A 16,128-nucleotide genomic window follows, 5' to 3' on the forward strand; every position below is an offset into this window, starting at 1 on the left:
TAGGCAATGCAAGTATTACTATCACCATTTCAACGTCTTTTCTTTTTGTTTCAAAGGCCGCTGTCATTGCTTGATTTCCACGAAGCTCTCTTTAAGATCTGACTATATCACTCCTTAATTCCCTGTTGCCTATAAGATCAAATACAAACTCCACTGCCTAAGGTTTAAGGCACTATGCCATGTAAGCATGTGGAAATAGTGGAATGAACACTTAATTTGAAGTCAGAGGACCTAGGTCCCAATCTTCTTTATGTTTTTTCCTACCTGTGGGTACTTCTTGGATACATTACTTATCTTTCAAAGCCTGAGTTTCTTCATCTAAAAAAGAAGTTGAAGCAAGATGAACCTCTAATGTCACTTCCACCTCTAACAGTAGCATGGTATAGTAGATAAGAGGGTGTGATGTAGAATCAGGAGGACCTAGGTTCAGAACCCACCTTAGACACTTGTTAGCTGTGTGAAACTAGGCAAGTCACTTCCCCATTTGGGGCTGCAGTTCCTCATCTGTAAAATGAAGGAGATGGACCAGATGGCCTCTAAGGTAAGGTTAAGGTAAGGTTTTTTTCAGCTCAAAAATCTATGGGAGCCTATAATTCTCCATTATTAGAACCTTATCTCATAAGATTCCCCTTCATCTGCATTATAGCCAAAGTGAATTGTTAGCCATTCTACCATCCCATCATGAATTACCCTGCCTACACAGACTCTCCCATGCCTGAAAAGTTCTCCCTCTTCCTTTTGGCCTGTTGAAGTGCGTTCTCTTCCCCCAAACTCTGCTTAGGTACTCTTTCCTCCATCAATCCTTTCTCTGTCCCCCGACCTGAAAATAATTTATCTCTTTTCAACTTTTCTCCTAATATTTTGGATAACATCTTTGCTTCTTATCACATACAACCTTACGTCATACTTATTTTTGGATATTCATTATGTGCCCCTCACCTTCACCTGCTAGACTGTAAGCCACTCAAGGGCTAACTGTACTATATCTCTATAATCCTAACTCCCTAGCATAGCACTCTGCCACATAGTAGAAGTTTAATTCAAATGAACTCGCAGGAAATACAGTCATTTTAGATACTACATTTAACATAAACAAGAGAAAAAAACATGTGTTTCTGGGAGAGTTCTCAAAAAAACTCATACTCTAGGATTTCAGAACTCTTGAAGGAGGCTCAACCATCTCAAACATCCCCAGTGTTAGACACTCAGAACTTCCAAGACATATTATGCAGCCCTTTGTCCCCTTGTTAAAATGATGGAATCAAACTAATGAGTCTTTGTAGACCAAAACAAATACCTAGATGATAGCATACTAGAGTAGTGATATAAACTGTGAAACAAATCTGCTATTTGAGATCACCGATCATCTGTAAAATGAGGGCTTTGGCCTGTTTGATCTCTTCGTTCCCAGACAGTCTCAAAGTACCAAGTGTTTATAGTACTTACTGTTCTTTGAATGATAATGGTGATAAAGCCAGACTTCACTTCTGACATCAGACCTGCCACTGACTGTGTGAGACATTGGTCAAGTCGATTAACCTCTCTCTGCTTTAGTTTTTTCATTTGTAATGTTCAAGTAATGTTGCTTGTCACTTGCCAACCAGCAGTATTCCTTCTGCTAATTGACTGACTTGGCAGGGGTGTTGCAAGGATTAGCTGATCAATTATTTAAGAAGTCTTTGAAATATTAAATAGATGATGTAAAAAAAAATCTTTAAAAGAGTGAGACATCAGATAGCTCTGTGAGTTTATTACTAAAGAGGCCTTAAATAGATGATGGAAACTTTCAAAGAAAAGTAAGAAATAATCTTCATTCAGATGAATGTGAGAATTCTGGAATTTACAAATAATCATTCTAAGATAATTACATTAGACTATTTAATATAGACTCATAGGATGTCCGTGCTATTAGGAACCTTGTGGATTAGCTACTCTAGCCTTTTAATTTTGCATTTGAGGAAATGAATACCCATAGTCATTTACAGCAAATTAATGACAGAACTGGGAATGTTGTATGGTATTATTTTGATACTGCTAATGTATCTGATAAGTATCATTTTCAGAGAAATGTGAAGGTTGTCATGTAAATTAAATTCAAAATGAGTGAGCTCTGTGCAAGGACTAATAATCATAATTGACATTTATACAAGATCAATATAAAACACTGTTGATGCAGCTGACCAAAAAGTTATTGCTATCTTAGTTATAATCTTTTTTTTTGGTCCAGACCTGTTATTTGATTGATGTAGGCATAAAAATTCTCTCCACTAATGGAATTAGCAGTTTCTCTATTAAATTAATAAAAGGATTTAGTCTTCCATTTCTGTGACTGCACAGGCTGCCCCCATGCCTGAAATGTACTTCCCCTTCACCCATATCCTTTTGGGATTCTTAGCTTCCTTCAAAATTTAACTCATGTTCCACTTCTTTGGAGAAGAAAGACTTTCCCTTAATTGTTAGTTGTTAGTTCTTTCTCCTTCCTTCTCAAATGTATACTTAACTGTATCAGTGTGGTATCTGCCCTTTCTAACTTAAACCAGAACAGGGGCTAGATTTCCTTTTTGCCTTTGTGTAAGGTATAGTGCTTCCTACTAGGGATATAAATAGGTGCTTAAAAATGGTTGGATTGTATGGGATAAAATTATACTTGAGATCACATCCAACTCTTAGATCTTTTGATATTTTCACAGTAAAAGGAGAAAGTAGAGTCTTTTTTAATGATCCTTTTTCTCTTAAAAATAAAGATTCTTAGGGGTAGCTAGGTGGCGCAGTTAATAGAGCACTGGCCCTCAAGTCAGGAGGACCTGAGTTCAAATTCTGCCTCAGACAACTGACACACTTACTAGCTATGTGACCTTGGGCAAGTCACTTTACCCCAATTGTCTTGCCTTTCCCCTCCCAAAAGAAAAAGAAAGATTCTTTAAATATAATATTAAGACTAGTAGACTCAGAGTAAGAGACTTGAATTATGGCCCTGGCTCTGCAACTAGCTACTAACTAAATTACACTCTAGTAGTTAAGTCATTTCTTTGTTCCTCAATTTTCTTATTTGTAAAATAAAAGAACTGGACTAGATTACCTTTAAAGTCCTAATTAAAACATTTTGGCCTCCAAAGATGTTTGGAGACATCTATGTATTTAATGGGTATCAGAGCAAAGAGAAATATGCCTGCTATAGCTGGGTATTCTTTGCTGAAGTGAGGTTTGGAGTCCTCTGTTGACTCTTGAGACAGGATGCTATGGTAGAAAAATATTACCGGTAAGACTTAGAGGGTTAAGATGGAGTTTTGAGTTCCAGCTGTACCTACTATCTCTCAAATTGTTTCTATAACTGTAAAATATTTATAATAATAGCTGCTCCCATCCTCATAGAGTTGCTATAATGACTAAACAAGTTATGAATATAAAATTATTTGTACTATCAAGTACTATACAAATGGCACGTATTTATACTTACTGTTGCTATTTTATGGGTCTGAGCTTACAGTTGAAAGATTTTAGCCCTTTTATAAAGGGATCATGAACTTGTCTTCAGTCACAGAGTATGAAGTTCCTGAAAATAAATGAGATCCAACAGAAGTACATTGAGCCAGGTCTTAAAAGAGGTAATGGTTATTCATTAATTGGTAGGAAGAGCAGGAGAAAACATGATGTATGGGAGAGACAGCATGAGCAGAGTCATGAATGGGGCCCAGTTGGTGAGTAATCAGAGAGGATGGGGAACTGTTTACCTGTGTCAAGTGCTGGCACCTTTTTTAGCTGAAATATTTAAAAAGTCTAGACAAAATCAGGGGTGAAAAGAAGCATATTGGTATTTTTTATTGGGGGGAAGGTGAAACACCAATTATAGGTGTCAGTATCTACAGAAAATCTTCCCACAAAGAATTCTAAAGGAGAGTCAAGTTGTCATCTTTAGAATTCTATGGAAGCAGATTCTACTTGAAGAAGCTTATTATGCTGAGATGCTAACATCTTTCTGCTGGACAGAATTTTTCTAAAGTGATTTATCTATTTTGTATTCATACTTGTTGGATCCTCATGACACAGATTCTATGAGGAGGGAGACATTCAAGTACAGGCTGGATTACCACCAGCGATTCTTGCCTTTAAAGATTGGGCTAGATGATCCCGGGGGTCCCTCTCAGTTCTTAGGTCCTATGATTCTATCCTGGTTTCTCATTCTACAAGACAGTTCCAATAAGTACTTTAATAATCACCCATTTTTTTATTCCACACCATTTTCATTTGTTGTCTGGAAAATATTGTATAGATTTGGCATCTTAAAAAAAGTTATTGAATTCTAGATCAAACGTTGTATACCTAAGCACAAGGCAGGACCAAACAACAAACAAGGTAAATTCTTGAAAGACTCCCTACAATGAAAAAATGACTTATATGACTTCAAGTAAGGGTTGAAGAGCAATACTTTGGAAGATATAATAATGGGGCAGGGGAGATTTTGTTGATCAAAACACATGACACTGTTTCTTATTAGAGAAACTTTTAATGCAGGCTAGTTGCATTCTATCCATTCCTTCTAAGTGCGTCTCTCATTTCATTTGTTTCCATTTCTGAAGCAAAATTAGCCTTCAGCCAATCAGCATTTAGCATATGACCAGCTGTCACTACAGTAACTCAGTTTAGAACGTTCATAGGCCTCAAGGTCTTGGAGACATCTATACCAAAATACTCAATGTGCTATATTTAGGAGACAACTACAGGCTTCCTTTTTCCTAGCTTCTTTTGACAACAGTAATATGTAGATACTGCTAATCCAAACTTAAGCTCTCCTCTCAGCTAATTAAAAGTAAGGGTCTGAAAAAGGGATAAACTGGTTAAGGACTGGATTAGAATTATGAAGATGAGACAAAAAATTCCTCATAAAACAGAAGGAGACTCCTGAACAACACAGATTCTCAGGTTGGTTCATGGGACTTGGGGGAAGAAGGAGGACATCTTAATAGAATGAAAACAAAAATTTAAGTTTTTTATTGTTTTAATCTTGAATTTTAATCAGAGTTTTAGATTATAATTTGGGAAGGTGTGATTTATGAAAAATTGCATCCAAAATTATTTTATTCTTAAGTAGCAAATTTTTCTCGTTCCTGTCACACTATAAGTACTTATGTAATCTTTTCTGTTTCATTATGTACAAAAGAAATGTATTCTTCAATATATTTGAACACTTTACATTTTAAGGCATATTTGGGTTTCCTTTTTCAGTTACATAATCAAATGGATAGATCTGATATGAATTTAGCATATAGATTTAACTTCATTTGCCTGAATGGATCAGGTTTTTTTATATGGAACACTGAAAACTGTCCATTGTTACTCTTAAAATGAAACCTCTAGGTTTTCTGTTAGCTCAGGCTATTTATGTCACTTCTTTGGTTTCACTGAATATAGTTATTTATTGTTTTGTGAAACCAACAGGAAATGAAATATCTTAAGGCTATTTTTATACCTAGATACTTGTAGTGCACCTTCCAAATACCCAGTTGGAGCCACTCTTATGCCAGGATCTCTGGTGATCATACAGTTGACTAGAAGAACTGGGATTTAGCTCTTTGACTAAAAATGAAATGGAATAGTTTGGAAACTATTAGTCCCATGCATGTCCAGCCCACCATCAACTTAGAAGAAAAGTGTACATAAAAGACTGAAAGATAACGAAATGATTTTAGGGTACTTCACGGAGGGGAACGGGAAGAATTGACCACCTAGGAAGCCATCAGCAAGATAAGTGCTGGTCTAATAATTGATATGCTTTGCCTTGAGAGGTGATGAAAAGGAAAGTTCACTGTATGTTGTATATAAAAACACAGATTTAGCTGTGTCCGTGCCTCCACCTCATTCACAGTGGAGCTCAGTTGGAAGAGATTCATCACTACATTGCATAAAAGGCGTGTGTTGGGGGTGGTCTGTGTTCTGAAACCAAATATAAATGTTTGGCTTATCCCTTCTGATTCATTTTTTTCCCCCATTCACATGGATAATGCTGATTTATGTGGTATCAACCATTCTGTATCACCAGCTAGCTTATTGCTCATATAGGCAAAGCACATGAAAGTTATGTTTAGAATTTAATCCCAGCTTCAGTGAATGTGAAGATGTGGGAGGAATGCACCAAGAAAAAAGTCTGAGGAGTGTGCGGGTTTTTTTGTTTTGTTTTTCATTTATTTAGAACAGCTTGAAGGTCTCAAAAGACACATTAGAATGAATGTAAGAGAATAAGATGAAAACAAAAGGGGGAAAGACCTGTTTATCCGGCTACTCCCACTGACCTCTCCCAATTCCATTGAAATTTGGGGTTGGGTTGGTCTCAGCCCCACAGCTGCGCATTCTCTACTTACCCTTACACACCCAAACACATTTGCCTCAGAAGCAGTTATAGCTAGTTATAAAGCTAATTCTTGGCCAAAGGAATATGTAGTTGTAGGTAATTTTGAGGCCTATCATTGTCCCAAGCTTTATCCCTTTTGTTTCTTTTTCTTTACCTTATTCTGTGATTCTGAGTTCCTTTATCTGTTTCATAATCATTTTTTAATTCAGATATAAGTAGGTGTTCACTTGGTTTGGGGGTGATGTGAAATGCCAAATACAAGGAAGAAAAAATAGTGACATTTTACATTAAGGAGATTGATTTAGAAGCAGGTGTTCTAGGTTATGACTTGGGTATTTGGGGGCTAAAAATTATATAAGTCAGTGAGAAGAGAGTAATTTGCATTTTTGTTTTGTTTGGGGCACAAAAGTATAGAAATAGGGGGACGGACGGTATGACTAATGCCATTGTGTCCTGATGGAGTCAGTCATACCATTATGCTTAGAGAATTCATTTAAAATTGGGGCCATGAATTGTTTGTATATATATGTCTGCACATTTATAATGTAAATTCAGGCAAACTTGTGATTTCATTAGTATAAGGGGCTCCTGGCAAGGGAGATCAACACCTGCCCTGCAACTTCACTGTGTTAAAGACTTGAATCCAAGTCTTCCTGACTCTGAGACAAACACTCACAGACATCATTAAGAGAAGCAACTCCTGTAGAGAAGAGGCTAGCCATGCCCACCAACTTTCAACCAACTGCAGTACAGGAGAGGATAGCCAGCCTAGCTGAATCAACAAGGCATCTTGATGGAGAAATGGGAAGCAGTATGTGCCAGACAAGTCAAATCATCACCACCATTTGACCACCATATTCCCATAGACCTTGATGGGGACAGACCAAGACCTTGACTCTAGAGGCCTTGGGAATATCAATGACCAATGCTCCCAGCCATGATCCTGAGAAGCAGACCCAGTGGAGATGTATCCTACAGACCCTAGACTCACAGCTACTGGAGACCCAGAGAAGAAAGTTCTTGTCACGAAAATCCTTGGTACTGTCAGATGGTTCCAGATTAGAAACTGATCTGATTTTATCAGAGGAAATGACATTAAGAAAATACATTAGCATCTGCTTTGTCTCTGTACCTGAGGCCCTTGAGATCTTTCCATCTGATTTGGAGCTGAAAACTTCCATATGTGTTGTCCCCTTCACTAGAATGTAAGCTCTTTGAGAGCAGAGACTATTCTTGCCTTTCGCCTTGTATCCCCAGTGCTTAGCACAATGCTTTGCACAAATTAAGTTTTTGATAAATGCTTTATTCATTCATTTTATGAGAGAGGATCAAGTTTTTTGGTATGAATTTTCCTCACACTTTTGAGGCGACTCTTACTAGAGTTCAGAATGTAACATTTCCTAAATGGAGTGCATTACAGTAAAATAAAATGAATGGATAGCACTGAACATGGATCCAACTTGGGTTCTAAACTCAGCTCTGCCTCCACCTCATTGTCTATGGCTTTGGTCAAGTGAACTTAACCTCTTTGAGCCTCATTTTTACTCATCTGAAAAATAGGAAAATTGGATAAGATGTTCTTTAAGTTTCTTCCTCTGCTGATAATATAGTTCAACATGAGACGGGACAGGAGCTGGATGAAGTGATCTTGGGGTTCGTTCCTATGCTAAAATTTGATCTCAACATGGGATGGAAAATTGAGGTGCAGCATGAAAGGTGCCAGTTTGGAGTTCAAATTGAGGCTCTGCTTAGCACATTTGTTGTTGTTAAATCATTTTTCAGTTATGTCCAACTCTCCATAACCCCATTTGGGGTTTTCTGGGAAGAAATGCTGGGGTGGTTTATCTTTTCTTTCTCGAGTTTTGGCAAGCAGGGTTAAATGACTTGCCCAGGGTTACACAGCTAGTATGTGTCTGAGACTAGATTTGAATTTGGGAAGAAGATGAGTCTTCGCGACCCCAGGCTTGGCATTCCATCCATTGAGCCACCTAATAAATGCTAATCAACTGATTGACTACTTACCTCTGTGATATTGGGCAAGTGGGTTAAATTCCCTGAGCCTGTGTTGGGGCCTGGATTTAGATGACCTCTGACGCACCTTCCAGCTCTCTATATATGATCTCTTTTTAAAGTTTTGTCCTTTAGATCTACCATGTGAACAGACACCAAGATAGCTTTCGCATTTCTCTCCCCTTTCTTGTAGTTTAATTCATTTACCTTTAAGGAACATGTTTTCCTTCTTTCTGCTATATATGAGGATCTTGTGAAATGCCAAGAAATCTTACTATCACCATATAAAGTAGCTACAGAAATAACATTGTTCTATGGGCTCAGGACCTTGACAATAGAGTTGGCCTGTTGAACACTGGGTAATAGCAAAACTCCTAGGGGAAAACCCCTAAGAAAAATGATATTTACTATTTAGTGACTTTGGGAAAATCACTTAATTTCTTTGAGTCTCAGTTTCTTCATCTATAAAATGAGGAGATTGGATTTGATGGCTTCAGAGGTCCCTTCCAAGCTCTAGGCCTATGATCCTATAATTTTCTAATATCCCTTTTCCTTTTTAGTCTTCTTGAGAGTACTGGTATAAGAAACCTAGTGCATTTGCCCCAGATACACATTTGTGGTGTCTTAAACTCATTCAATGCATATTTATCAAACCCCTGCTGTATGCAAGTTATTGTGTTGTGGTTGGGAATACAGTGACCAAAAAAAATTAGATAAATTAGTAATAAAAGTATTCTTTAAATTCATTCAAGTGAACAAATCACAAATTGTAAGAACAAGGCTCACAATCTTGCCCAAATCCTAAGATAAAAAGTACATTGTTTAATTGGTTTAATGCACGGGTCAGCAAACTACAACACACTAAGAACCTTCTGCCTATTTTTTGTGCAGCCCTGGAGGTAAAAATGATTCTTAGATTTTTAATACAATAAAACTTTATTTAAATTTTTTTTAAAAAGAACATTCTTAGCCAGAGGGCCTACAAAAACAGGAAGCCAGCCAGATTTGGCCTCCAGGCTGAGGTTTGTTGACCCCTGGTTTAGTGGAAAGAGAGCATCAGGATGAGAATCATGAGAACTGGAATCTAATACTGGATCTGCTACTGACTCTATGGCAGGTATTGTCACTATTTCACTTACATATGAGGAAATCTCCAAGAGATTAAAGGATTTCTCTAAGATCACAGTGTTGTTAAGCACAAGACACTGTAACCTCAGCCTTCTAATTCCATGTCCGGTGCCATTTCTGCCACATTCTATTACTTTTTTTCTCAAGAAATAGATATTACTTTGAAAATTTTGTACATTTTTTTCCTTAGAATCATAAGATCTATAGCTGGAGGGAAATTTTGAAAACATCTAGTTCATTTTACAGGTAAGGAAACTGAGATCAGAGAGGAGGTTAAAAATTTTATGGTGTAATCATTCAGCCCTTAGCAAAAAGGCCAAATATGCAAACAGCACTTAAGTCTTACAACAGACCTAAAATAGGAATCTTTTTTTTTTTAGCTAATGTTGCTGCAGGACAATAGTTGAACATGTGACTGACTGCCTTTTATATACTCAACTCATCTTCACTGTTGTCTTCTATAGGCACTGCTATGTGGATATTTGTTAGCAATGACGGATGTGGAAACTACGTATGCAGATTTTATTGCTTCGGGAAGAACCGGTAGAAGGAATGCCATCCACGATATCATCGTGACTTCTTCGACCACCAACACCAGTGATGTCTCCCTTAAGCTATCGGACCTTGATATCAACAAGCCTGGTGAGTGATGTGCATGTGTGTTTGAGGGAGGAAGGAAAGGAATCTTTTTTAAAAGTTGGGAAGTTGAGGAATTTGTCAAATATGGTGGTCATTGTCAGGCCAACTCAGACACATATATCATGGGATAATTGAAATATGGCTCACAGAACTTTGTTGAATGTGAAAAGTAACACGTGAATATATAATTACGGTGATTTGACCTTTCATCCAATTCATCAGAACCTAAATTCTTGGAGTTCATATTTTTTCAGTATTGATGTACTGGATATATATACACACACACATATACTTTCCAGATATACAGATATATAGAAAGCAATAGAAATCCAGACAGCATGCTCTTTGGGGGAAGGTTCCATTCCCAGAATCACCATCTCAAAGCTGGAACTTACCATCACTGCTGTCTAGTTCAGTCCATGCCAGAAAAAGAATCCTCAGCATAAGAGGGGAAAGGGAACAGCTTTTATTAAGTTCTTCGTATGTTCCATCCAGTCCTTGTTTGAAGTGCTTTACAAATATTATCTCATTTGATCCTCACAGCAGCCTTGAGACATGGGTACTGTTATCCCTCTTTTGCCATTAAGGAAACTGAGGAGGGTATAGGTTAAATGATTTACCCAGGGTCACACAGCTAGAGTCTGAGGCTGGATTTAAACTCTGGTCTTCCTGACTCCAGGCCTAGCATTCCGTCCATTTCACCACCTGATGAACTACATACAATATACACAATATTCATATGAACTTCGTAGGGCTCAAGAGAATTCTAGGTCTAGAAAAGACCTAAACTCATTATTAATGTTCACTTCTATATAAATATCTGTGTTGTCAATCATTCAATCACCTGGCATTTATTAAGCATCCACTATGTATCAGACATTCTGCTATGCACTAAAGATGCCAAGACAAAATAAAGCCATTTCTGCTCCCAAGGAGCTACAATCTTATCAGAGGAAATGACTCTGTGTGTGTGGGCGTGTGTATGAAAGAGAGACAGAGAGACAAGGTAATATAATATAAATATAATATAATTAATATAATATAAATATAAGGTAGTTAGGGAAGATATTAGCAGTTGGGTTTTATGTGGAAAGGTGGCACTTTAGCTGAATTTTGAATAAAATGAGGACTTATGTGAGGAGGGAGTACATTCCAACTTAGAGAGGTTGGTTAGGGTGTTGTGTTTTAGGAATGATTTTTTTTTTTTAGTGGAGGTCAGATAGGCAACCAACATGGTAGAGCATGCCATTTGAGGATCAGTGGTTGGAACTAGGGATGTGTAGACACATGATGTAGGCACAGTAATGGTCTTCAAGTATATGAAAGGCTTGTGTGACCAATTGTTCTGCTTGGCCCAAGAGATCAGAAGTAGGAGTAATGGGCAGAAATTTCAGCAAGGAATATTTTGTTCCATGTTACAAAAAGCTTCATAGTCACTGAGGACAAAAAGCTTCCTAAATAATTAAAAATGGAATGAGAGGTCTTAGTTTTTCAGTAGTTATTCCATGACCTGACATTTGAAAGACAGAGCTTCCCCAAACCTACTTTCAGAAGTACCTGCCATCTATCCATTTTCTTTGGAACCCACGTTGGCATTATGAAGGTTCTATCATACCACTATAACTAGATTCTAGATCTAGATGTAATAAAGTTATAGAATGCTATCCTTCAGGTTTATTCAACAAGTATTTGTTAAGCACCTACTATGTGCCCCCACTTTATGCTAAGTACTGGGAATAGAAAGATAAAAATGAAATAGTCTTTGCCCTCAAGATAGATTTTTTTTTCAGGGGAGACAACAGGTATAGATGTGAGTGTACACTATACAAATACAAGGTGATTTGAAAGTCAGGTTTTGGTCTTAGGGGTATAAGGAAAGGCCTCATTAACAGATGTCATGTGAACTGAACATTGAAGGAAGTTATACGATTCTAAGAGGCAAAGGGAAGAAAGGAAAACATTCTAGGCATAGATGCTAGCTGGCTTGGGAACTCTCTAGTCTGTGACTTGTTTTTTGGGGGGAGAAATGCATTCTGATTTTTAAACAATTCATTTGCAAATGAACTTTTAGACTGCAACACTAGTAAATTGGAGATTTCACAAATTGATAGTAACTCAGCAGGTAACAGTACAGAATATAGCCCAAACCAGACTAGAATGTAATTGGGAAATAGTTTATACAATAAATAAAAAGATAATGAAACATAGATAACATTGTTTTTTGTTTGTTTTGATTTTTTTGAGAGTGGAAGGCAAGGTAGTTGAGGTTAAGTAATTTGCCCACAGTCACACAGCTAGTTAAGTGTCAAGTGTCTGAGGCTGAATTTGAACTCAAGTCCTCCTGACTTCAGGGCTGGTACTCTATTCACTGTGTCACCTCATTGCCCCGATCACATTACATTTTAAAACCAAGTAATATGTCCCCACAGGGATCCTTGAGTATAGCTTAGTCTTCCCTACCCCCATTTCTATTTGGGTTTGACACCATTGCTCCAAGGTTTCCAGAGTACTACGAGAAATGTAATACTACTGTTACCCCCATATTTACAAAACAGGAAACTGGAGCTCTCAGAAACTGTGACTTGCTCAGGGACACTTTTCATTTCCATTCCACTTAACTCTATCATTTAGCATGTAGTCACAACATCATTTCCAAAGTAGGATCTCTTCAAAGGTAAAATTTTATATATAGGCATCTGAAAAATAGAACTGACACAAACTGGACTTGAGTTTTAATCCCAGCAAAATATCTGGAAAAGATAGAATCTTTATATGGAGCAATACAGTCCTTTAGTTTCTAGCCTGTACTATGATGTCCTTGCTTTGGAGAGAGAATTATTTAGTGTCTAAAGCTCCTAAGTCATTGGATAAAATTGCTGTTGAGGGTGCCAGTTGCCATGGAGGCTGTTCCAGTGACTATGCATTTGTCCTTTGGAAGCTGAATTAAAATCACAGCCCATTTCATTTAAGCCAGTGGTCAACTGTCAGGTGATCGTGTCCTATTAAGTTTGCCACTTGTCTTTAAATTTGAAGTAATAAAACCTATACGGTGATTCTATGCAAGCAAATTCCCACCCCACCCCCAGCCCCCCTTTCTATTCTTAAATACTGTACTAAGAACCATTTGTCCTTGATACCATACAGAAATCCTACCACTGGTGGATTAGCACTGTATCCTAAAGATAATGGGTGGTGGTGGTAGTTTTTTCTTATGCTTTTAAAAATATGACATTAAGTCAGACATCACATGCCTTCTGATATCTGCTTAGAAAACATATGACCATAGATTGGGGAAAATGGAGATAGCTCTTTAGGTGTCTCATAAAGTAAATATTCAGTTTACCATTTATTTACCCAGGCCATATGATATATATATGCACAAAGAAAGACCATTCCAAGATGAAAGTTAATTAAAGCCTTGTTTTTTGAATGAGGATGTTCAGAGTTCATGGTACATTTCACAACATCAGAACCAGCCAGTCCTTGAAACATTAAGCCATTGTCTTCATGATTGGCTGCTTACCAAGCAAAAGCACCGTGACTAGAATTGAAGATTTGAAGTCTTCTCAGTTTATCTCCAAGCACAGTGTGTTTTGTTTTTCCCGGGTTTCTGCTGCTTTTCATTTCAGTTCAGCAGCCATTAATTAAAAGGTTGCTAGGTGCAGAGTACACTGTGTTTGGGGCTGGGGGGAGAAAAGTCCCTGCCCTCCAGAAGCTTGCATTCTAGTAAGTAAATATAAAACATGACACAATATCCATTGCAAAATGGAACATAAGCGCTTACAAGGAATACAAAGTGTTCTTTCAGGTGGAGGAGGGAAAGGTCATATCAGTATCTTATCTTAATTGCCAATAAATGTTGCCCCCATTTTTAATTGTCCCTTTCTCCCTTGATCATTGTCTCTTACAGAAGGAGATGGAGATGGGCAGAAAAACCCACCGGAGCAAACTGGGGAGAACCAGGGGGGAGCACCCAAGCAAGATAGCTAATGTCTCCCCCGGCCCTACAGACACAGCTGCTGACGTTCTCACCCTTCAAGGCCTGACTGGAATGCATGTATTTCCATAAGTAAGAGGAGAGGAAAGAAAAAATGGCTGTTCTGCATTGCTGAAACCTGCTCATTGTCCTATTAAAAATGGGGACACAGGCTAAAGCAGCTGCAGACAGACTTTTCTCTACCTCTGTCATTAGCAGTGGTTGAATTGGCATGGCTAAGCTTGGGACATCTCCATCGGATGGATCCTTTCACCTGATCCCATGATGAAATGCTTGTAGAAAGTAGCACGAACAGATGATGATTCTTCCTGTAGCAAAATGGCCCCTCATAATGTCAGAGGATTTAATTGTGTTTATTTGCAAAAGGTTAAAGTGATCCTCAGAGCTTAAAAAAAAATCTCTGGCCAAACTATTCTCCCAGTAAAAAAGAATCATAAAGAAAGCACTGTTTTTAGAACCATGCATTTGTGTTTTACAGCTGTTATTTACAATGTTTTTGTATTATATGATTTAAATGCTCAACACTGCCCCCCTTGCTTATGGAGAAAAAAAAAGATTTTATGTTACTGTGAATTTTTCTACCACTTATTTGTGAAAAGACCCTCTCTCTCTCTCTCTCTCTCTCTCCCCCTCTTTCCCTCTCTCCCCCCCCCCTTCTCCCTCTCTCCCCCCCTCCTCCCTCCCTCTCCCTCACTTCTCCTCCCTCCCTCTCTCCCCCACTCTTCCTCCCTCCCTTTCCCCGTCTCTCTCTTTCCTTCCCCCCCATCTCCCTTTCACCTCACCTCACACTCTCCTTCCCTCTATTATTCCCCCAAATATAATGTGGTGGTGTACACATGATGGATTAAAATGTCAGATCTGGCCTAATGCTAAACTCATCAACACTTTGTTGCATTGTTCCATTTTACACAGGCCTCCTAAGGGATTCATTAATGTGAATATCATCCTGATGCAATGTATGTGGTCCCCCATCATATTTGAAATAGCCACTTTGCCTGCCCCTTGCTAGCTGTTTCTTCAGGAATTGGGAATCAATATATCAATTCATGTTTTTCTCCCAGTTTTAGAAGCTTTTAAAACTTGAGTTTTTAGGATCACTTTTAAGCTTTTGAGAGGGAAAAAGAGAGGGGAAAAGTCATTCCAAGAATTGGAAATGTGTCTTTCTGGAGGACCTAATTTTCTGTTGCTAAAGTATAGGTTTGTGCTACTGCTTTGATTTTTTTGGGGGAAAATCCACCTCCCAGTGTAAAGATGAAAAAAAGTGGAGAAATGATCCCATCATAATCATGTGGACACTAATCACATAAGTAAAGCCCTGCTGTTTGGGGTTTGTTTGGGTTTTTTCCTTTTTGGTTTCATTTTGATTTTTAAATTGTTAAGATAAAGTGGTGTCTTTTTTTCAAGCCTCAATGGCTCCAGATGTTATTATGCACTTTTTAATGTTTGTAAACTTTTACTAATAACTAGTGTGATTGCTTTCTGGTATGTAATAATCATCATTATTGGGTTAACAAAACTTCTTTAATACTGTTTATGGCCCCTGCTGTGTTTCTACAGTACATATCATGGTGCTTGTCACATGGAAGTTTTCTGTGAGATGTGTAACCCTTCTGGTCAGTATTATACAATCATTTATTAGTGGTAATAAATAAGAAACCAGCAGTATGACTCTGGTTCATGAATGATTGGAAAAAATGACAGGCAGCTGGAAGTACTGTATCAATAAAAAAATCTATTTAACCTTCACTTCACTGCTGAGTATAGTAGGTAGTTCTCTTCCTAAAGGACAATTCATCTGTTAACATGAGCATGTCAGGGAGTTAGGCTTTCTGTATAGTCACAGAAAAGATAAGTATATATACATTACTCTTCATGGTATTTTCCAAATGACTGGAGAAGGGGTGACGACAAAGTTCTAATCTTTTTTTTTTAACCCTCATATACCTGGGGAAAACATACAACACAATATGGACAAGTGTGGCGGTACATACCTATAAACCCTGCTCCT

At 37.8% G+C, this 16,128-nt stretch overlaps 1 protein-coding gene across 4 annotated transcripts in view; it reads left to right on the forward strand.

Annotated features, from left to right (window-relative positions):
• Positions 1-15,866, forward strand: part of PKIA (cAMP-dependent protein kinase inhibitor alpha) — an 84,318-nt gene extending 68,452 nt beyond the window's left edge. For 3 of the 4 annotated variants that reach the window (XM_069100155.1, XM_069100154.1, XM_069100157.1), the window contains exons 2-3: positions 9,949-10,126; positions 14,034-15,866. In XM_069100155.1, the coding sequence (XP_068956256.1) occupies positions 9,949-10,126; positions 14,034-14,113 (258 nt within the window). In that variant the 3' untranslated portion in view covers positions 14,114-15,866. Of the gene's footprint in view, positions 1-4,651; positions 4,921-9,948; positions 10,127-14,033 lie in introns of those variants that run through there. The other variant, XM_069100156.1, reaches the window with a different exon arrangement.
• Positions 15,867-16,128: the final 262 nt, after the last annotated feature.

This window comes from Petaurus breviceps, unplaced genomic scaffold, assembly GCF_028583685.1.
Source record: "Petaurus breviceps papuanus isolate PSGF00001 unplaced genomic scaffold, PetGlider_PUasm1.0 38, whole genome shotgun sequence".
Lineage (NCBI taxonomy): Eukaryota > Metazoa > Chordata > Mammalia > Diprotodontia > Petauridae > Petaurus > Petaurus breviceps.